Source organism: Gopherus evgoodei, chromosome 1 (genome assembly GCF_007399415.2).
Source record: "Gopherus evgoodei ecotype Sinaloan lineage chromosome 1, rGopEvg1_v1.p, whole genome shotgun sequence".
Taxonomy (NCBI): domain Eukaryota; kingdom Metazoa; phylum Chordata; order Testudines; family Testudinidae; genus Gopherus; species Gopherus evgoodei.
The window spans coordinates 312,890,157-312,913,434 of NC_044322.1; the positions used below are offsets into that span (position 1 = coordinate 312,890,157).

Genomic DNA, 23,278 nt, shown 5'->3' on the forward strand with positions numbered 1-23,278 from the left:
CCACCTCTTAGTATACATCCAAAATACGAAAGAAGACCTTGTATTGGAAGGCACAGTTTTCTTCTCTCAGTTTGAAGACCTCAGCTGAGAGACAACAGTTGAGTGAAACTAGTTCTTGGAAAAGAGATTGTCCTATGAGATCATGGAGTTCCTGATGAGCAGAAGGTAGCCATCTACTGACAAGTCTTCCTCTTGTATTTGGAAGGTGTTTTTCAAATAAAGCATGTAGAGAAATACAAACCCTATTCCTTGTAAAATGGCCTCAACTTTATCCTTCCTAAGTTTCACAGAAGGCAAAGACAGACTCTATGCTTGGGCACTGTCATCTATCAGAGGACTCTTTGCAGGTAGAAACACTTAGACTCCCTCAACTTTTTCTACTGCAAAGACCTGTTTACAGACAAGCAGTCCATCCTTGGGAATTTTCTTCAATACTGTATGTCCTCATGTGACATTTCCTTTTACTCTGGGGAAATGCTCCTACAAGGTCATCATCTTAGCTGTAATGACCTTTGCTAGACAGCAGGGGGAACTGAGCTTTCTCTTCATTGCCATATCTCTAAGCTTTTTTTCCAGATAATGCAGCATTCCATTTATTCCTAAAATTAATATCAAAGGCAAACTCTGGATTTTGTGACAAGGTACCCATTGTTTCTCTTCCCCCTGCGTCATGAAACAGAAGACTCTATTCTTTACATATTAAGCATGTTATGATGTTCTGTTTATTATGTTTAAATGGGTTTGAGTAAGTTAAAAAACTGTGTGTGTTTCTCTTGCCATAAGGGCAAAGCAGCAATAAAGCAGCGGTTGCCAGATCAGATGGATCAAAATTTGTATTCTTTTGGTTTACAATCATGGTAGATCATTTCTAGAGCTTATCAAAAGCCATTGGGATATATTCACCACCTTGGCAGCATAGCTAAGGCTTCCATTTCATTGGTATAAAATGCAGCTGCCAACATGTTCATCCCCACACAGATTCACAAAGTATTACTACTCGAGTGCAAAGTCCTATGAGCAGCACACTTAGGTAAAAAGAACAGGAGTACTTGTGGCACCTTAGAAATGCTCAAATAAATTTGTACGTCTCTAAGGTGCCACAAGTACTCTTGTTCTTTTTGTGGATACAGAGTAACACGGCTGCTTCTCTCACACTTAGGTAAGTCTCTCCCTCCTTCAATACTGCTCACTGCATCTGTCTTTTACCTGAAATGTTCTTTCCCAGGACAGAAGAAGAGAGAGATATATGCAAATAGGGAAATTTACTCACCAGAAATTCTTGAAATCTCCTCTTCTTCTAACCTGCATCATAATCTACTCCCCTCTCTGGTGCAATATGCTTTCATCTATTTTACTGTAGTCCAGGATGTCTCGTACTGCTTTCTTTCTTTAGCTTTGGAATTCACTGTTTGGAAAGACTGAGGCAGGCCAGATGCTTATATAGAAAGTTTGGTTGATAGATCTTTTGTCACTTTTCCTCTGGTAGGTGGAGCCAAAAAAGAATCTGTCCTGAATATTTCTTCCTAGGATGGGCAGCAGGAGAGGAGACTACAACAAAAGGAATTACTTAGGGATAATTTTCCGTAATTATCTCCCTAATTACCACCATTTCAATAAAAACACAGCCAAATGAAAAGGTAAAATACTAAAACTTTATGTTTAAACATTAATTTCTGCAAGCATCCAAATAAAACAATATCATAAAAAGAGATCTCTTGTTCAAACACCGCAATGCAAAGATCCACAGCTCTATCCAGGAATGACACAAATCAAAACAGAAATGGCTATCTTGCGTGTACCTAAATTCCCCCTTATATGTATCCTGAATGCATACAGCTTAAGAAAAGACCAGGCCCATTTACAGAAAAAGGAGCAGAATTCTTATACTTCAGTTCTGACCTGTATGTGCCAGAATTGTGACTGTGCACATATCCTGGAAACTGGAATATCCACAGGCAATCAAATGACATACCTGGTTGAGAGGACTGATAAAGGGACTTATTGCCCACAAGCAGAATCATTTTTCCAAATTAGCCTGGCCAAGAATCATATATTCTCTTTATTTCCTGTTGCCCAGGAAATCCACAGCTTTATCTACTTTCTCCATAACAACTCATAGACAGGCACCTATCTAATCTATTTCTATTCACACCCAGTCCAGACCAGGTATTAAGTGTTCATTGAAATGGATCTTGTCTACTGTAGACTGCCTAGATTTCAACAGTCAGAGCCGCTGGGTGTTCAGCACTTTTGAAAATCAGGTAATTTATTTTGGAGCCCAAATCTGTATTTAGGAGTGGACCAAGTGAGTATGGAATGTCTCTCTTTTTGGGTGAATGTGGGGATGTAATTTTGTCTTTTGCAGCATGCCCTCAGTTTTGATCAAATAATGTATCTAAGGGAAGAAAACAGTGAGGGAACTTGAATAGAATTTGATTTCAGTGGGCAAGGATCAGGCCCATAATTAACATTTTTCAACTGATATTACAGAAATGATGAACTGCAACATTCTGAAAATAACCTGATTGTAGTTCATTTATGATGTTTTTCACTTTAAAAGTTCTTAAATATGTGGTAAATCAGAGATTTTAAATATTTTGTGAACAGAACAAACAATGAAATTTTAAAACCACATTTATTTTTAATACAAAATCTGTTGCACTATTACAGAAGTGAGCCTGTATGTGTACTCTTACATGCACAGATAAACTCAGCATCTACAATTAAAGAAGAGTAAAATTTCACTTCATTGTTACCAATACCATTGGGAAATCTTATTAAGAAACTCTCTTTGTGCTTTGTAATCAGCGTTATATAGTTCATTTTTTGTTTTTGTTTCCATAAGAAAAATGGATTATGGAAAGCTTAATGGTGCAACAGAAGCTTGTACGGCTGACTTCCATTTGTGATTACTTCAAATTGTGCTTTATCTACAATACATACATAAAAGCTGCAGGGTGTACTATGGTCTAATGTAATCCACAGACACAAGCTCTTAAGATAATATCTAGAAATCTGCAGTAAATAAGTAGAACAGTTCACTATTTCATTTTCACAGCAAAAAATATATATTTAAGTAGATGCTTTAAAATACTAAGCACTCCATTGGCTGTAGTACTTCTTACACAGTACAACATAGGCTTTTTTGTTTTGTTTATTTGTTTATAACACCTAGAAGCATATAGCATCTACACTTTAAGTGTATTTACAAATTCAACAAGTATCTACATATAAAAAGCATACTTAAAATTAAACTTGATGCAAGTTATGAAAAACCAATTTATTGGCAAATGAAACTGAGCATTCCTTCAACCATAGGTTGTTATAAAATTTCATATTTGGAGGTAAACCGTTTGATTGATATAGTATGTGAGAGAATATTTTTGTAACTGATAACAGTAATCCTTTACCACTAAACCTTGTTAGCATTTGTCAGATTCCTTGAATTCTGTGGTTCTGAGCAGTAATCTACACACTGCTTTCATGCTGTAGATAATTTCAAAAGCTGCCACATGGGTCAAGCAATGACTCAGAGGAAAATGTGCTGTTGCTGGCATGGTATTTTTTTAACATATTTTGCAAGAGAGTTTTAGGTTTTTGCAGCATTAGTAAAATATCTGAATTCAGCCATTTGTGTATAAATCGTGGAAGGCCATGAAATGACGCTGTGCTCTAATTGTCTAAAAGCTGTTATTTTATCTTCAAGGAAAAAAATCATATTGTGCTTTGTGTAATTAAAAAAATGTTATACCTTGCATTTTGCAGCTCAACAGTTTCATAACATCTCTGCTTTTTACCAGTTACTTTGTTTGGCAAAGATAGTAGTTCACTAATCACAGTTTATTGCACCAACTTAGCAGTACAGTGCATTATGGAATGCATATTCTATAAAGGCACTGAATGTATTTTGCCCTGTGTCTTCTGGAATATTTTGTCTCATTTTAAAATTTCACTTCAGTGACTGTACAAATTCCAAAATGCATTGCCATGGATATTGTTTTATGTCTTAAAATCAACCCAACATTTACAGGATGTAAAATGGAACACTGTAGTGCTGTAATACTTGATAGATTAGGAAGGCTATAAAGTAATAGGAACAAAGAGCAGATAACAGGGTCTCAGTAAGCATCAGCAAATGCAAGTGTCATAATTAAATCATTTAGCAATTATATACCATACATACTGTTCCTAACTGTCTTGCAAAAAGACATATGATAGCTAGACATTAAGTCACCAATTTCACAACAATGTCCACAAAGACATTGAAGTTCTATATAACACTACTATAACACTCTGACAATGAAAACGGAATTCATATCCAGGGATTCAGCTGAGGACTGCATAACAAATATCAAACCAGATTTTAATAGCATACACAGGTTTATCTGTGAAATGTGTAGCATTTTTCATGCATTATACTGTATTTTCGACAGGAAATAACATTATCAGATGATGTTATATTATTTTTGTCAGTTTTTTTTAAAAAAGCAAAAATACTCAACTTCAGAGCAAAATTTTTGAGTTTTGCATTTTGATTCATACTAACGTATCACTTACTGTGTTTTTATAGTGTGTAACTGTATTGACCTATATGTTCTCATAGGATAAACATCTTGTTGCTAGGAGCTTTGTCACCTGTATGTCCTTAGCATGAGAAGGAGGATGCACAAGTGCTTTAAACACAATGGAAAATATTGTAGGAAGGGAATTGAGTTTCTTGATTAAACAAAGGAATTCATGGCATTGACAGGAGAAGGAGCCTCAGAACTTTCATTTCCTTCTGCAGGTTCTTTCTCTTTTTTACCACTGTATTGTCCAATAAAGGAGCCATCCTCATTGAACTGACCGTTTACACCTTCGCCATAGTCAACTAAACTATCATCACTGTCCTCCTTTTTCACAGTCCTGTCTGAAGGTGTTCGGCTTCCTTTCTTTAGGGGTTTATGATCTTCTGCGTCACTGGAAAAAATACAGGAAATTCAAATAATTAATAGACATATCATAATTTACAAAAGCAAAACCAAAACAAACCATGCATGCAGACTTTTAAAAAGCATGTGCCCAGTCCTACAATCCTGCAGTGCCTTGTAGAAACAAACTGATATGATAAATACATCATGTAGAAATGGTTTAAACATACAATGTCTTCAATAGAGGGAGTGCATTTTTTCCATCGTGCATGGTTTTACAATTATAAGGTATTCTGCTCTTGATTTGGAAGCAAAAGAACTGCACGCATTAAAAAGGGGGTTGTTAACATTATAAGAGCAAGTTCTTTGTTCTTTAAAGAAAAAGCTTATGCTGTGCCATGAAGTTAGTCTGTTAAACTTCGTAATTCACTGATTTCTTGAATATGAATGAAGAATGAATTCGGTTAAATGAAATATATTGATTTTTTGCCAGTAAAAAAGAAAAAAAGTGCTGCATTTCAATAATTTGTTACATTATGCAGGCTAGACTTGCAATTTTCAACCTTACCTTTCAAGAGACCTATATATTCCATTAAAAGGGTGCAGAAGAAACAAATGAAAATAGCCTAAGAAGAAAAGCTGAGTCCATATCCTGATAATGATCAGTATTCATTTAATAGGAATTTGAGCTTATAATTGCTAAAACATTCAATATGTTCAGACACAGAAACTATTTAGTTGAATACTGATAACACAGGGCAGTTCAAAGCATGTTAAAGATCTTAGAAATATTTTAGACTTTTTTTTTTTTTTTCAGTTATGGAAGAAATGCTTTACTCTATTTCTTTTATCTTTTCTACCACCACCCTGTGGGTGTATGCACATAGAAAAAGTCTGCTTAGACGGTTAGCTCTCTATTATACTCCTGACTCAAATACAATCTACATATGATAGGGTCCAAATTTAGTGCAGCAGACTTTGCTGGGCTGTGTTTAGATCTGGCTTTTTTTTTTTTCCCTGTTAAACAGACTGTGGATGACCTTGAAGCTGAAGACATCAGCAGTAGTTCAAGCTGTGACTTCCTACTTAGTAGCCGTTGGCTTAAGCTGCACATTTAAATGCAAAAATGTAACCTGAACACATAATAAAACACTCAAGTCCATATACATATAGGGCATAAAAGGGGTCGACAAATGTGTTTTATTTATTCACAGATTCACAAATTACGGGGGTGAAAAATAAATAGTTATTAGGAAAAGCAAAACTTACATTGTGCCATAGTAACCCAGAATAGCTTGTTAACTTTGGACATATATTCAGCAATGAGTGTTTTGAATTAGCTGCACAATTCCTGTTAGTAAATTATTTAATTGCTCACAATATCTGTTTTCCATTCTTATTTTAAGAGATATCATCATATAATAACCAAGGATGTATCATTGTACAGCATGCACAAGAGCACACAGATATTGATTCTGTTGATTAATATTCTGCTGAAATGCACTTTACCGTCATTACAAACCATTAAGCCAACTTTCTATCACACAAGATACTTTTTACATTATCACCCCTCTATTTAGGCTACAGAACATCCCAAATGGCTGCATCTTAAGAAAATTTGTCCTCTATACGCAGACCTATATTTACAAATAAATACATCACTGTATTTGTTTTTAGATCTACACATAGACAGAGAGGAGGTGTGCTATTGTATCATATATGTGCATTTAAGGATTTAATGTTAGAATAAAAAAGTCAAGTGACAAAGCAGTTTCATTTGTGGCTACCTAGACATACACGGCATAAGGATCCAAATAATATCATCCATTTTCTCTGCCTGCTTTGGTGTCATGAGCATACAAGGTATTAACAATGACAAGAATTCTACTCTACAATTTGAACAGCAGGACTGCTCACAAAAACAAGAGTTAGCAGTGGGTGTGGTGGGCTCATGGTACATCATGCATGCAAGCGCCTGTAATTACATACACAGCCAGGATGCTGAGTTGTTTCTTGTTGGAGCTCTCATTTTGGCAGGGCATTATATTTGTCAGGATGAGGAGGGAACAGTATATTTACACATCTTATGCTTGAATATCCTTTTAGCTAGCTTAACAATAATATGATTTAGCCATTTTCAACAAACACTGCAAATGTATGTTCTGAATCAACTTAAGATGCAACACATCACTTCTGAGTAGCACTATATCATGCTGTATAATACTGTATTAATCTTTTCCATTTCAGTTAAATATCTGAATGCAAGCAACAGATCCACAGTCAGACAGGCTACAGCCTAATTGAGCCTTATGTGGCTAGAGCTTCTAGTCAGCCTCATCTCTAGTGGTAATATTACTATATCTGATGAAACAAACATATATATATTTTAAATCTGTTGAGTATCCACATGGAAGACTATCTCTTCACCCTCCTTGTTCCAGTCTTTCATGACATATAGCTCACATTTGTGAATTTGGTCATTAGAACTGCTGTCTAGGAGACAGATACATTCACCACTTCAATTTTAAAGAACATGCTTTTTTTCTGAAATACTGTTGTGGAGTTTGCAATGGTCTGTATATAACTGCAGTTAGTAATGAATACTGCATGTGTGATCTTCCAGTTTAATTCTTGTTTAATTCTAAAGCATTAAATCCATAACCACCACTTGCTACATAGCATGTGGTGTGAAAACAGAAAAAAAAAAAAAAAGAAAAATTTATTGCGCCACACTTTCTACATCACCCGCTGGATCGATGGGCTGCGATCAATCCAGTGGGGGTCGATTTATCACGTCTAGATTAGATGCGATAAATCGACCACCGAGCACTCTCCTGTCAACTCCGGTACTCCACCAGGGTGAGAGGCGCAGGCGGAGTTGATGGGAGAGCGTCAGCCATTGATTTAATAGATCTAAGTGCATCGACTTCAGCTACGTTATTCACGCAGCTGAAGTTGCATAACTTAGATCGATTCCTTCCCCCTACCCTCCAGGGAAGACCAGGCCTAAGACCTGATAAGTTGTTAGTCACGTATAGTGACTGCTCCATAAATATTAGGCAGCCCAATTCATTTCTAGATTGACATTTTAGAAATGCAAAATGAGATCCTGCATAATTTTGTTGTATATCTAGAATGAAAATCCTGTTCAGAAACAAAGGGACTATCAGAGGTTATGCCTCATGCTTCATGAATGTATCTGTTTCCAAATGTTCAGATAATCTTCGCTGAAATGAAATAAAACACACAATATAATTTAAATTTTGACATACATCCTGCAAAGCAAAAAACAGGGTTACAGTTATAAAATACAAAGATATAAATTAAAATACATAGTATAGTACCAGCAGAAGAGGCAGCAGTCATTTTATACTAATGTAAAATCAAGCTACTCAGTCAGAAAATATTACATGCTTTTGTGAGGTTCTCAGTGAAGCATGCAAACTTGCTTATTGTAATGTCTTTAAATAGCTAATGAGTCACCACAACAAAATATATATTGTGTGTATATACATGTGCATTTAATACGGTGAGAACAGTGAGGTACAGTATGCTGATTTTACTGGGAATTCACCTGAATATAGATTTGGGAGAGTAAGAATTGCTGTTAAGATTTACAAATAGAGATGCCTGAACGTAGGCTTGCAAATGTATATTTAGACATCTAAATAAGTGGTTTGATTTTCAAAGTGCTGATCAGCCAGTTCCCACTGAATCTAGGCACTCAGCTCCTTTAGAAATCAGGTCACCTCTTGTACATAGGCTCCTAAATTTTCCAAAATGATTGCTGATTTGGGGGTCTCTCAAATTTTGGGCATTTAGCTTGAGACATATTAAAGGGGACTAATTTTCAGCATGTATCCTAACTTTCAGCACCCATTTGTGAAAATCTTGGTCAATATTTACATGATCATATCAACTGCAACATTTTCAGGATAAAACAATCCATATAACACAACAAACCTTTAAAAATGTAACAAAATCATTATTGCATATGTAACTATTTTGTTTTGTTAATGCTGGTAAGCACTGCACAAAAGAGTCTTTAGTTGTTCCAGAAATTCTGTCCAATTTAAAAATGACAAAAAGATAATTTCCTTCTCAAGAGTTCAGAATGTAAATCATTTAAAATTTCTGTACTATACAGCATATGATCAATTTAATTCTTATGCTCAAACAACAAACTTGTCACCTAGTAAGAATCTTGCTGACCTACAGATCCAAATATTTTGTGAGCTGTGCTTCAGTTAGCTTAATACTTTGCCAAAGTCTTTGAACCTTTTTTTTTGTTTGTTTGTTTAAATTTACTCACTGTGGGATGACAACGAGCAATACTGATGGTATTTATGGCACTGAATTTTACACAGCTTGGTACAATAAGCAGCAAAGAAAGCTCATGGAGAAACTATGTATTGCTTCCTATTCCACTGTAGCACCTTGTACTTAAAATGCCATGATAACAAAGTATTTGGACTTAACTGAAGAAGTTCTCTGTGCAGAATAACACGTGAGCACAGGTAGCTCAGTTCATTACTTTATGGCATAGAAGTAAATAAATACTTTATAATTGTATCAGAAACATTTGTATCAGCACTGACTTCATACAATTATTGTACTTCCTACAAAACAAAACAGGATCTTTTTACTTATAAGTTCCTTTATGTAACTTATATTTATTTTATTTTATTGGGGAGGGGTTACAAAATGTATTTATAATCTAAATAATTAAAAAATACTTACACAGATGGTTGCATTGGGTCTGTGATTTTTCTATATGCTAGTAAGGATGCAGATTCTATTGTCTGTATAATTAAAACAAACAAACAAACAAAACTGCAGATTTACACAGGAGCGTACCTGCATGGAGGTGGACGCTGGCGTGAACGCACAGTTACAGCATATGCAAAAATCAAATCTGGGCATGGGGATTCCCTCCCTTTTTGCACCACAGAAGTACAGTAAGAAGTTCTGCCAAAGTACTGGCAGTGGAAAAAGCAGTTGGGGTACCCAGGGAGCCTTCCACTCCTCATTTGGGAGGAGGGAAAGTAAGAATAATGTGATTTTTATCAACCTGGATTATGGTCAAGACTTGTGCTTAGATGAGCAACTATTAAAATTTTGGAGGAAGGGAGAGAAAGTGAGGGTGAGGGAGTGAAAAAAGGAAGGAAAGAAGGGAAAAGGAGAGATGGAGGGGTAGACAGAGAGGACATGAGAACACTCATGTTTCATACAGTGCTTTTATAACCCTGGGGGTGCAAAACAGAGAAGGGACCCTGGTGCTCTGGGGAAAATGAATGAGTTTTCAATGTGTTGCCAAGAAGCATATTGCACAAAACAGCTGAATTGTCTCATTATGAATTCTGAAGCCCAAAGAGCTGTAGAATATCAGCTTTAGAATGTTTAATAACTCTCTGCAAAAACAGATTGCTAAAGCCAGAAATTCTGATGTAGTATCTCTGAGACTTGCTCTTCTTGTTTATGGAGCTTCATAAAACTATTCCAAAATACAATCATGACAGATCATAAAATCCTCTCTTTCTTTCTTTTTCTTAATGATTTTATTCAGTGACATACTTACCTACTGTAATTTTTAACATGAAAATAAATTACAAATTTACTAAAAAAAATTTGTAATGAAAAATTTAAAACCAGTATTTTGAAATGTTTTGCACACACACTATACATAATTAACATTGAGACAATAACTACCAGGAACAAAATAATAGGTGTGAACATGTATGGATTTTGCACTGAGATGAGGTTGCTATCATAGTAAGCCCAATGACATGCATGCTATTTGTTGTGCTAGAACCTAACCTTAAGTTCCCAGCTGTTTAATAAAGACTGATACTAATGGATGGCTATACATTTTTCCCTATTATCTTATATTAGGAACCTTTGCTCTTTAAAATTAAAAGGCATATTTTGGAAACACAAATTAAACATCTTGAATAAAATGGAAACAATCATATAACAAAACTAATTTATTTTTCTTCCTGGTTTCATGAAACAAATAGCAAACTTGCAGCTGATGGCTGAGATGAGTGAAAAAGTGGGGAGGTGGCGACGAAGAGCTTCACTGTAGTGAATTTAAGAATATTTGAAGAAAACACAGTAGAAAGGTGAAGTACACAGAACAGTTTCACAAGTTCATCACATTTTTTGAAGGAATGTATTACCTGCAAATCTTTTCTGTGTCTACATATTAGTCATTCTTCCCTAGAGACAGGTACATGCAGCAACCAGTCAGAATGCAGAAGAGGTTTTTGTGCTCTCTGTACAGCTCAGCTGCCAATCAATTCCCAGTAGATTCTTCCATAGTCATAGACATGCAAAATAACTCAAAATATGGTCAGCAACATCCAGTTGGTAACATGCAACTTCTTTCACTTCTAGCGTAACTCTTACATGCAGTGTGATGCTAAACAGACTAGAAGGGGGAGACATTCCGGGCTGATGGATATGAGGATGCAGAAAATGAAGTTTGATGGGAATAAATTCCTTTTTCTGTGCTCTCAGATCCACAGCCTGAAATGCTTGGGTATAAGAGGCCATAAATACACCGCTACCCCGATATAACATGACCCGATATAACAGAAATTCGGATATAACATGGTAAAGCAGTGCTCCAGGGAGCGGGGCTGCACACTCAGGTGGATCAAAGCAAGTTCGATATAACTCGGTTACACCTATAACACAGTAAGATGTTTTGGCTCCCGAGGACAGCGTTATACTGGGGTAGAGATATACCTTAGATAGGTATGGTCTCACTATAAACCTGATCTGGAGACACTCCCCCTCCCATTCTGCTCATGATCCCAAGACAAGTGCGTCTGAAGATGAAAGGGATAAGGAAACTCCTTCTCTGTACACTAGACGTGTATAAATCAATCCAGAAGCCTATGCAGATTTTAGAGATTTTACTACCTTTCCTTAATCTCACTAAAGAAAACAAATGGTTTTGTCTAGATACGTTTTCTTAGCATCTCAGCAATACCTGAGCTTTTTTCAACTGTGGCAGAAGCAGGAAAAAAATTGGAAGTTTAAGCTCTTGTTCTAAGCCAAGATCAGATGAAACATTTGACAAGTGTCAAGGAACTATTCTTAGAAAGACTTCTTTGTGAAAGTAAAATATTAGGGAAATGTACAAGAAATGGCAGACAATTCACTGACCCTCCCACATGATACTATGACTGCTAGGGAAAAAAAGACATCTAACAGAGAAGTCAAAAGCAGTGACTCAAAAGAAAAGTGATAAAGAAGTTTAAGATTCAAATTTATATTCCTCAAAGTAAGTGTAAGTGGGGACAAAGCAAGACCCACCAAAACCAATTTGACAATGCAGAGATAATTCCCCACTGGGAATTCTATAAAATATCCCTTAAGTTACAAAGTTAAAAGCTACTCCATTTATCAAGAAATCCAGGATACAAAAGACATCTTTTTAGTTTAAAACCTTGAAACTGCAACAGAGGAAAATGATATTGTAAGCCTTAGAATATATCCCTGATGCTGACCATTCTGGAGAATAAAGAAGGATTGCAACGCCTTATCTAATAAAACAAAGCACTCAGAGTCCACCATTCCCAAGCAAGTCTCTCACAGTCCAGGTGTGGATGTCTCGTTGAAACACTTGCTTGTGGGTCAAGATGTTGTGGAAAACAGGCAGAGGAATACTAAGACATATATCTCTAGACCATCCCTGGGATGACTACACTGGCACTCTTACTACTGTATAGAGTACTCTATGGTCTTTTTGAGCACCTTTTACAAATTGGGATTGGTGGAAATATGATACAGCAATCTCTGGGTCCAGAGAACAGAAAGAATCAAACAGCTGTATTGACTGAAGAAGCTTGGAAGTTTTCTATTGTCTTGAGTGATGAATGTGCACTTATGACCTTTCCACACCTATGAATCAGCAGGTTTGCAGATGTGGATAAAATTCCCACTTCCCTGGAGTAATGAATATTTTGCCTAGGACAGAAATTTGGCTTCTCCTGCAAGGTTGACACCTCTTTGGTACTTTTGAACTGAGGGGAACAGGAGATCCTCGTATAGTCTCTGACTTCAGGTCTCTTTACACAGTCACTAATTTCTCATACCTCCTGCTTAGTTGCTTGTGTCACTACTAAGACATTTTCTGTTCACAGCATACTGACCTAGACTTATCTTCTTCCAAGATTCAGAAGAGGCACAGGGCTTTCCTGACTGCTCTTAACTACAGTATGTTGATATAAAATAGCTTTCTGGAGGGACTCAATTTCATTTCTACTTTGTGATGGTCCAAGTATGCTCCCCCATCAGAGCAGTTGCTGTGTGCTGCTGGGTTTCCTGAAGTGGCATTCCCTTCATTGGATTCATCTGGCAGGAAATACATTCACCAGCTGAAGAGGCTAAACCAGCTCATGTGTGCTCTCACACAGAGAAATCACAACTGAAGAGGTCTAAACTGAAAACAGTCCAAGACATCACATCTGTACAGGATACTAGGAAGACTAGAATGTGAACGGGACAATGAATCTTCTTAAAACTGACATCTGTGACCTTTCTGGAAAGTATTAATTTGTGGTAGAATCCTTTGCACCTTGCTTTGAGACAGTTAATTCTTTCTATATGGGATTGTGCCTTCTTAGAGACACTTCTGCCATGATCTTTGAGAACACTGTCGGGCCAGAAATCAAAGTGAAAGGAAAGGCTGATACTGAAGATGGTGCTGATTGATAAAATAAGAACTGAGATACTGGGTGATCTATAGTGACATGCATAGTATATAAGCATCTTGTGGATCTACTGATATCTCCTGGCTATACTGCTGTGAGGAGAGTTCTGGATTACTCAATTTTTAATTTATTACAAATGGATTGGGTCACCTGAAGTCCAGAACTGGTCTCTATTTGAAGACTATGAAATTCAGAGACTAGATATCTAGATTTTTTTGTTCAGTAGGGCTTGAAATCACAGCCTTGGCTGATAACAAATGAGAGAGAGTTGATAAAATGCTCTGCTTTTTCCTGTGGAGCAGAGATGGAATTCAGTAGGAAGGCAGGGCATTTCTACAAAGTCTGTGCTGTATCCATTTAGGGCTATCAAAAGGATCCACATGTCCAGTATCATAGTCCAGTCACTGAATATGTCAACTTCTTCCATCTATTTTAGCTGTTGGAAGATTGGCAGACAGCCCTATAAAGTCAGAAGGCTCCTCTTGATGGATCTATTGTCTCCCTGAAAACCAGACTTGCTTATGTAGTTGCCATGAAAGGATCGAGAGACCCCATACTTTCCCTTTCCCCCTTTAAATTTAGGGGGAGAATGACAGGGAGTCTGACATTTTTGAGGATCAGGAAGTGACGAGCCCGGAAAGGATCTTTTCTTTTTCAGGTGATGGAGGGAACACTTGTGCTCTGAGGAACCCTTAAGGGCCTGGTCCATGGAATCTCCAAATCAAATGCCTCCTTTGTATGGCAAAGATTACAGCTGATATTTTATGCCTAACTCTGAGGATCAGGGACTTAGCCAGATGGCCCTCCTGGCTACTGTGAGGCAGGCCATAATTTTAACTGTGAGTCTAAGAGAATCCTTGGCTGCATCGTGAATGAAATTAGTTGCAATTCTACACAGATACTGTGTTCTCGGCACGGCTCTGGCTGGGACCCTTTCCTTTTTATCTCTGGCTAATTCTTCCTCCAGCCAGACTAGTAAGGCTCTAGTAGCATAGGTGGAATAGATGGACACTCCAAGTTGGGCTGTAGCTAAGTTGAAAGATCTTTTAATTGCAGACTCAACCATTCTATCAGTAGGATCTTTGGGGACAGCATCCACACTAACACGCAAAGAAGATTTAGTATCACCAGTGTCCACTGCCTTATCTACCTTGGGTAAGAACCCCCACAGAGAAGCTTTATCCGCTGGAAGAGGGTATATAGAACAGCTGGGGCTACATGTTTTGCACCAGGATTACTCCAAATTCTGCAGACCAGTTTTTGCACTGCTGAATGGATGGGAAGGGTCTTATCCACCTTGTCCTCTTCAGAGACGATAGGCAATTCTTCTGAAGGCTTTTCAGAACTGGGTTTTTTTAGCTTTAGTACTCTCTTAATATGCTTGAATAACTAATATTGATTCTCCATGTTGAATTTACGCGCAGGTTCAGGCTCCTCTTGTTCCTCCACAGAACAAACAGAAGACACTTCCCCATCTTCTGAGGGAGACTCATCCTCAAATGCCCTGTCAGCTTTAGACTCCTCTTTCTTGTAAGCTGCTAGCATGTTTAAACTGTCTATACCTTCAGAGACCAAGACCTTGGACTTGTGCCCAGCTGCTTCAGGGGAAACCAGTGCAACTGCTATGTGTGGTACCTTGGAATTCTTTACTGGAGGGGGTCCAGCCTGCACAGCAGAAGCAATACTGTGCCTGGCCACGGCAAGTGCATCCTTTAGAATGGTAGTAACATCAGGCAATATTACAGCTCTCATTAGTGAATTTTTGTCAGAATCAGAGAAATGAGTAGAAGTAGTAGTAGAAGTAATAGAAAGTCTTACCGTCTTGTGATGGGATCCATGGTTGTCCACTGAATCTGAGCTGTGGTCTGGCACATGGCTGACCCATTGCTGGAGTGAGGAACATTGTCCTGACAGTGACCTGCAAACCAGGGCCTGGCTGAACTGTTGCTGAAAAGGGGAATGCCATTCTGCCTGCGAATCTAACGCCCTCCTCTGTCCCCATTATCCATTGCTAAGAAACATGATGTCCAGAGCCATCCCTGGATTTCCACTCATCTGATCTCTTTATCTCCTGGGAGAGGGAACTAACCCTTGAGAGCTTTGAAGACTGCTTAGCCCTGCTCCCGGAGCAGAGGGCTTCTGATCTGGTCCTGGACAATTCATCTACCGATCTTCTGGACAAGTTGGATTGCTCAGATTTCACAGATGCTGCTTTGGTAAAGCCAGGGTTTGCTTCAGGAGTTTTGGTGGCACAGTTATCTTTTCTCTTCCTGTCTTTGTCCAATTTCTTTATTGTCCACGTAGACACGGACCTGAAGTGATGAAAAAATTCAAAATACTCAAATTCTCAGAGAAATTTTTAGGAAGAACCTAAACCACCTTTCCTCAAAGAAGCATTGCACCATGACGAGAGCTGTGTGAGGTGGAGGGAAACTGGGAACTAATTGGCTGCACTGATGCTGAGTTGCAGACAGGAAGCCAAAACATCTTCTGCAGTCTGACTGGTTGCTGTAGATGCCCTGTCGCTAAGGAGAAAAAGAGAAAAGCTCATCACAGGCTAATGGCTCAGAAATTCATTACAGAAAGAAGTTTTCTGCACGGGTGAATTAGATGAGCAACTCCCTTCCTGTGAACAATTATAGAAGTTGCACATGTTATTCTCCATATACACCACACCATGGGTTGGTAATATCTTTCTTTAAATGCATTATAAAACCATTCAACAAAGCACTGGATGGTTCTGTGGGTTAACATACAAGCTATTTAAATATGGATACATACATTCAGACCCTGGTACACGTCACACATAAAAAGCGAATTCACTGGTCTCATCCTAGACCTGACTGAGTATTTGTCAAAATCACAAAGCCATCACATAATTTGGCACAGTTCTGCATCAATGTCAGTTTCTGCTAAAGAAATGTCCAGGAACAGAAAAGCAGAGGGGCTGTAAATTAGAAGTCAGATACAGTAGCTGGACTGTATAGAGAAGCTTGTATAGTACTTGTTTGTATTATGCCTGTTTCCAGCCAAAGCTTTCAGTCTCTCATTTTTGTCAGCTAAAATCAACTAAATTAACCCAACAGGCATTTAAAATTAAAAACAAACACCAAGTTTAAAATGTTTTTGTACTGACTTGGCAAATATTATGAAGGATTAGAATAATTTTAATAGCTGCAGAAGTAAACAGAAACTGCTCTTTGGCATTCAGAACAGTGAAAAAATATAGGAATTATTCCAGCCAGATGAGATGCACATTCTGCTACACAAAAAATGTTACAACAGTCCAGTGAACCCCATTTGAAAGAACAGACTTTCCATGCACTAGAATCGATTGCATACAAAAATTAAAGTATTTTAAAATGTTATTTACATAGGAATATACTATAAAGAATATATTACCTATGGAAAAATAAATGTAACACTGACCTGTGAAAGAAATAATAAAATACTTTTCTGTACTAAATCAAAATATATTTACTATCACGTTACAGTGCTTTTTAAAACTCACCATATGTAAATATTATGAAAAGACTTCTTTAAAGAACATATTTTTTTTTGTGCTGCAAGGAGATTGAGCTCACATGTTTCTATAAGAATTATAGTCAAAAATGGCATGCAAGAATGACAGTCAGCTCAGTGGCACGGTCTGAAGCAGTTTGCTGTATCTCATGCACTGAATTCTCTAGAGTGTTGTGTTTTTCTTAAGCGATAGTCCCTCTTCTCTGTCATTTACTTGATTTTTTTTCTGTTTCTGTATTGGTATTGGCAGCAATTTTAAAAGAACCTGCATTCCAATGAATGGGATACAAGTTACTGTTGTCTGTGTTTATATGAGAAGCACATTTCCAAGACAAAGTATTTTATAAGTGCTGCAGGACAGGGCAAAAGTGCTGCCAAGTATTTGAGCTTTTCAATATATTAAAGATAGGCCAGAGACTAAACTCTGTATGGAAATGCCCTTAATTTTGAGACATCAAAATTCAAATTTGGATCTGAATGTTACAGCGATGGCCCATTACTAAAATATATGATAAAATTAGCATAATACTGCAAATCATAATTCTTGATGTTTTAAATTGTTCTACCAGTCTCATTAAAGATATATTTTTAATTAATTCTGTAAAACATTAAATGCAAAGTAATTTACACCATTACAAAGAGTTGTAATTTCATTTTCATAAAATAAGTGTCATGTTCTATAAACTGTATTTTATTCCTAAATCCAAAAAGTAACAAGAAAAGGAAACATTGTGCGTCAGCTGCTTACCCGTATTCACCAAATGTTCCATCATCTTCTTTCATAGGCTGTATTTCTGGATCAGCATGTGCATCTTCCTTTTCCTTCACTACAATATTTGAAATTGGGATTTTTATCATTAAATTTTAGGACTAAATATTTAAGGCCTTGATCCTGCAAAATGACCTATGTGGATATGAGTAATATGGGTTTGGCAGGATCACTTTGTAAACCTGGGGCCTTGGATTGTTACTTCTAAATAAAATACATATGTGGTAGTTTAAAAATATCTTTGCTGAAGGACAAAATACATCATTTGGCAGTAGTGAAAGTCCTTTGTTGTAGCCATTTTTGAACGTGATTTAAAAGGGACAGTTTCAAATTTAAAATCCGATTTTAAAAATGCATTCGTTTTCTAGGTTAATAAAAAAGTTAGATTATTAAAATTTAAATAAATTAGTTTTATTTATTTATGCTGTTAGTTGACAGCATTTCTCTCATACTAATAAATGAAAATTATTATTTCATTTTGCTTTTGATTATAGCCAGTTTCTAGTAAATTTGCTTTCACCTTCTTATCTAATAGCAACATTGCAGGAATGCCAGGTTTACAAACAGCAAAGAATCCTGTGGCACCTTATAGACTAACAGACGTTTTGGAGTATGAGCTTTCGTGGGTGAATACCCACTTCCTCAGATGCATGTGGGTGGGTATTCACCCACGAAAGCTCATGCTCCAAAACGTCTGTTAGTCTATAAGGTGCCACAGGATTCTTTGCTGCTTTTACAGATCCAGACTAACACGGCTACCCCTCTGATACTGGTTTACAAACAATACACAGGGAATTTTTATTTTTATTTAAAACATTGTTTCTATTGGATTTTTTTAATTATTGGAAGAATTTTTGTTGTTGTAACTTTCTTTTTTTTAAAGCTAACCAAAATCAAACCAAAAAATCCTTTATATTTGGGGATAAATTTGACATAATCTTGTCTCTCTTAAAGTTAACTGTATTTTTCAAAATATTTTTCCTAAAAATACTATTTTCAATGAAATACAACTTCTTTGTATACTGAGGCCCCAATCCTGGAAGCACTCAGAGATTTAACCAACTGTATGCATGTGATTAGCGCAATTTAACTCATGTAAAGATATTAACATATATTTGCAATATTGAGGCCTTTGATACCAAGGTGACAGAAGCATAGGAATAACTAACATAGAAGATAGATATTTAAATACAGTAACTTCTCACTTAAAGTCATTCCGGTTAACGTGGTTTTGTTGTTATGTTGCTGATCAATTAGGGAACATGCTTGTTTAAAGTTGTGCAATGCTCCCTTATAACATAGATTGGCAGCTGCCTGCTTTGTCCACTGCTTGTAGGAAGAGCAGCCTGTCAGAGCTAGCTGGTGGGGGCTGAAACCAGGGTGGACTGGCAGCCCCCCATCAGCTCCCTGCTCCCCTAAGTTCCCTGGTAGCAGCAGCCCAATAGGCTATCAATTGCTGGGCAGTTCAGCTGTCCCTCCCCCCTACTGCCTTGGAGCTGCTCCCGGGAGCCTCCTGCTTGCTGTGCAGAGGTGGGGGGAAGAGGAGTGCTAATGTTAGGGTGTCCCCCACCTGTACCCCATCCACAGAGCAGGGGGGGGACATGACTGGGTTTAGGATGGAAGAGGCTTGCGGGCAGCAGCTGCTATCTCAACTTGCTAATCTACTTAAAAAGGCAATGCACTTAGAGGGAGGTCAGCGTACTTAAAGGGGTAATGCTCATCTCTCTCTCTCTCAGACATGGTGTGGGTCTCTGTCCGTCTCTGCCATGTTGTCTCCCCTCCCTACATTGGTGCTGCCTTATAGAGTGTGAGGCCTGGTCTACACTACATGTTTAAACCGAATTTAGCAGCGTTAAACTGATTTAGTCCTGCACCTGTCCACACAACGAAGCCCTTTATATCGATATAAAGGGCTCTTAAAACCAATTTCTGTACTCCTTCCCGATGAGGGGAGTAGTGCTGAAATCGGTATTCCCATGTTGGATTAGGGTTAGTGTGGCTGCAATTCGATGGTACTGGCCTCCGGGCGGTATCCCACAGTGCACCATTGTGACTGCTCTGGAAAGCAATCTGAACTCGAATGCACTGGCCAGGTAGACAGGAAAAGCCCTGCGAACTTTTGAATTTCATTTCCTGTTTGCCCAGTGTGGAGTGCTGATCAGCATGGGTGGCCATGCAGTCCAAAATCCAAAAAGAGCTCCAGCATGGACCATACGGGAGATACTGGATCTGATTGCTGTATGGGGAGACAAATCTGTTCTATCAGAGCTCCGTTCCAGAAGACGAAATGCCAAAGCATTTGAAAAAATCTCCATGCTATGATAGACAGAGGCCACAGCAGGGACTCAACACAGTGCTGTGTGACAAATGTAACGGAAAGCCAAAGAATCAAATGGACGCTCATGGATGGAGGGAGGGGGGACTGAGGACTCGAGCTATCCCACAGTTTCTGCAGTCTCCGAAAAGCATTTGCACTCTTGGCTGAGCTCCCAATGCCCGAAGGGTCAAAAACATTGTTGCCAGTGGTTCAGGGAATATGTCGTCAATTTACTCCCCCTTCCCCCTCTCAAAGGGAAAAAATCGTTTCTCTCCTCTTTTCAATGTCACCGTATGTCTACTGGATGCTGCTGGTAGACAGGGTGCTGCAACGCTAAACAGCAGCATCCTCTCCCCTCCCCCTCCCCGGTGGCAGACAGTACGGTACAATATGACTGATAGCCTTCCTTGTCATCATCCTATGAGTGCTCCTGGCTGGCCTCGGTGAGGTCGGCCGGGGGCGCCTGGGCAAAAATGGGAATGACTCCCGGTCATTCCCTTTTTTAAGCTTTGTGTCCTGGAGATTCAGTCCTGGTAGATAGTGCAATAGGGCTGGTAACCGTCCTCATCATAGCAGCTGGAGGCTGAGCTCCTCCCCCGATCCTTCATGTCTAATGGAGATTCTGGACTATCATAGCAGTGGGAGGCTGTGCTCCTCTCCCCCACTTACCCTTTAATGAGTAATGGAGATGTCCTGCCTGGACTATCACAGCAGCTGGAGGCTGCCTCCCTCTCATTTTATCTCACTAAAAAGTCAGTGTTTCTTATTCCTGCATTCTTTATTACTTCATCACACAAATGGGGGATAACTGCCACGGTAGCCCAGGAGGGTTGGGGGAGGAGGGAAGCAACGAGTGGGGTTGTTGTAGGGGCAACCCCTAGAATGGCATGCAGCTCATCATTCCTGCAGGATATCTGGTGCTCTGACCAGGAGCGGCTGTGCTCTCTGGTTCTCTAGTAGACTTGCCCCATATTCTAGGCAGGACTGACTCTATTTTTAGACAAAACATAAAGAAGGGAATGACCTGGGAAGTCACTCTCATTTTTGTCCATGCGCCCCCAGCCGACCTCAGCGAGGCCAGCCAGGAGCACCCATGACAGCAGCAGACGGTACAATATGACTAGGGAGACTGCGGGAACTATGGGATAGCTACCCACAGTGCAACTCTCTGGAAATTGACGCTAGCCTTGGTACATGGATGCACACCGCTAAATTAATGTGCTTAGTGTGGCCACGTGCACTCGATTTTATACAATCTGTTTTTAAAAAACGGTTTCTGTAAAATTGGAACAATCCCATAATGTAGACATACTCTTAAACTACGTTTACAACGTGTTAACCCTTGAGGGTGCAGCCGAGTGCTAGTTCATCATTTAACAGTAAGGCATTCCCTGGGAAATATCCCAACCTCTTCCACTCTCTGACTTCACCACCTCAACCAAGCTTTACAATCATCATTGCTATGTATAGCATTAAATTGTTTGTTTAAAACTTATACTGTGTGTATAGATTTTTGTCTGGTGAAAAAAAATTCCCTGGAACCTAACCCCCCCCCAATTTACATTAATTCTTATGAGAAAATTGGATTTGCTTAACATCGTTTTGCTTAAAGTAGCATTTTTCAGGAATATAACTACAACATTAAGCAAGGAGTTACTGTAGTACATATGCCAATAAATTGTGAATATAGTACATATGCCAAAAAACTGTGGGATATTACATTATGAATCTTACAAGTTTTTTAAAAAAATATTGTTTGAGTCTTTTCATTACTGTTTTGCTAGTTATTATTCTAATATGTTATCCTGATATAGTAGTTATGGGTATATGGTTTACAGTATCAAATTTTTATGCTAGTAACAATTTTCATACTTAGTTGGTACATATTTAGTTTCTATTCCATTATACAAGGTGATGTGAACCATCTTTGGCAGTATTTTCAGATGGTAAAATTATGATAATGCATGTCATCTTGAGTAGTGACTTCTGGCACTTATAGTTATATATTGAAATAACTGATTTCTTTTACCATAAGCCAGCTCAATATGACATGCTAAAATCAAAACACTCAATATAGCTAGTAATTGTGTGTATTTATATATTTATGGAATTATACTCACTGTTGAAAAACTACACCATAGTTACTATCCAGACACATCTGTGGCTAAGTAATGCATTGAGTACAACTTATTCTGAAATAGCTTTAAACAACTGGCATAAAGAAAGCTTTCTAACTGTCTATTAGCACATGATGTTATGCAGTCAATGTCCACTATGACTAGCTGATAAACAGGTGTGACTTCTCCTGCATGTTATTATTTTAGTTTACATTGATGTATATCCTACCTGGATATTTGCCACCCTTATTCCTCCTTATGAAGCAAACAATCAGCAAAATCAAGATAAGAAGAGCAACAGCACACATAAGACCAATGAACCATCCTTGAGTAGCAATGTCAACCTGCCGGCTTGCCATTGCTGAAGAATGAAAGGGAAAAAAATATTAGATGATCTGATACACATTTAAATGTGTATTATATTATTATTTGCATAAATAATGTATAATTTATTAATGCAGCAATAATAACAAGTGGCAATTAGAAATCATCAGGGATATAGCAGCACTGTAGTTTGTAGATGTTTAATTTTAAAAATTGTAGGCTTACAAGTAAAAAAGCTTAGAACTGACTCTTGAATATGTCTAATATTCCTGTATTTTACTAATTTAATTTATCATTTAAGTTTAACAATTCACTGTAAAACATGTACATGTCCTACACATATACACTTTTTACAAATGTTAAAATTGTTCTCAAACTTACATTGATACATAGTAAAAAAAGGAATCATGTTTTATAATTCATAAAACATCTGGGTTACATTCTAAAAAAAGCAAATACTCTTTGGCTAGCAGAGGCCAATTTCACTGAAACAAGGGAGAAGGTAGGTCATTCAAGGCCCCATCATTCAATTAGAACAAAAAATCAGCATTTGAGCACCATGTAGAGCAGACTCTGTTCTCTTCCAAGCCAAATAT

The 23,278-nt window shown here is 37.9% G+C and overlaps 1 protein-coding gene across 35 annotated transcripts in view; it reads right to left on the reverse strand.

The window, feature by feature from the left end:
* Positions 1 to 1,633: 1,633 nt before the first annotated feature.
* Positions 1,634 to 23,278, reverse strand: part of NRCAM (neuronal cell adhesion molecule) — a 356,777-nt gene continuing 335,132 nt past the window's right edge. For 19 of the 35 annotated variants that reach the window (XM_030548968.1, XM_030548972.1, XM_030548983.1 and 16 more), the window contains 5 exons: positions 22,588 to 22,719; positions 17,904 to 17,982; positions 17,036 to 17,062; positions 5,479 to 5,490; positions 1,634 to 4,959 (listed from right to left, as the gene is read on the reverse strand). In XM_030548968.1, coding sequence (XP_030404828.1) covers positions 4,722 to 4,959; positions 5,479 to 5,490; positions 17,036 to 17,062; positions 17,904 to 17,982; positions 22,588 to 22,719 — 488 coding nt within the window. In that variant the 3' untranslated portion in view covers positions 1,634 to 4,721. Of the gene's footprint in view, positions 4,960 to 5,478; positions 5,491 to 7,781; positions 8,138 to 9,650; positions 9,713 to 17,035; positions 17,063 to 17,903; positions 17,983 to 22,587; positions 22,720 to 23,278 lie in introns of those variants that run through there. The other 16 variants (XM_030548993.1, XM_030548987.1, XM_030548997.1 and 13 more) reach the window with 5 other exon arrangements.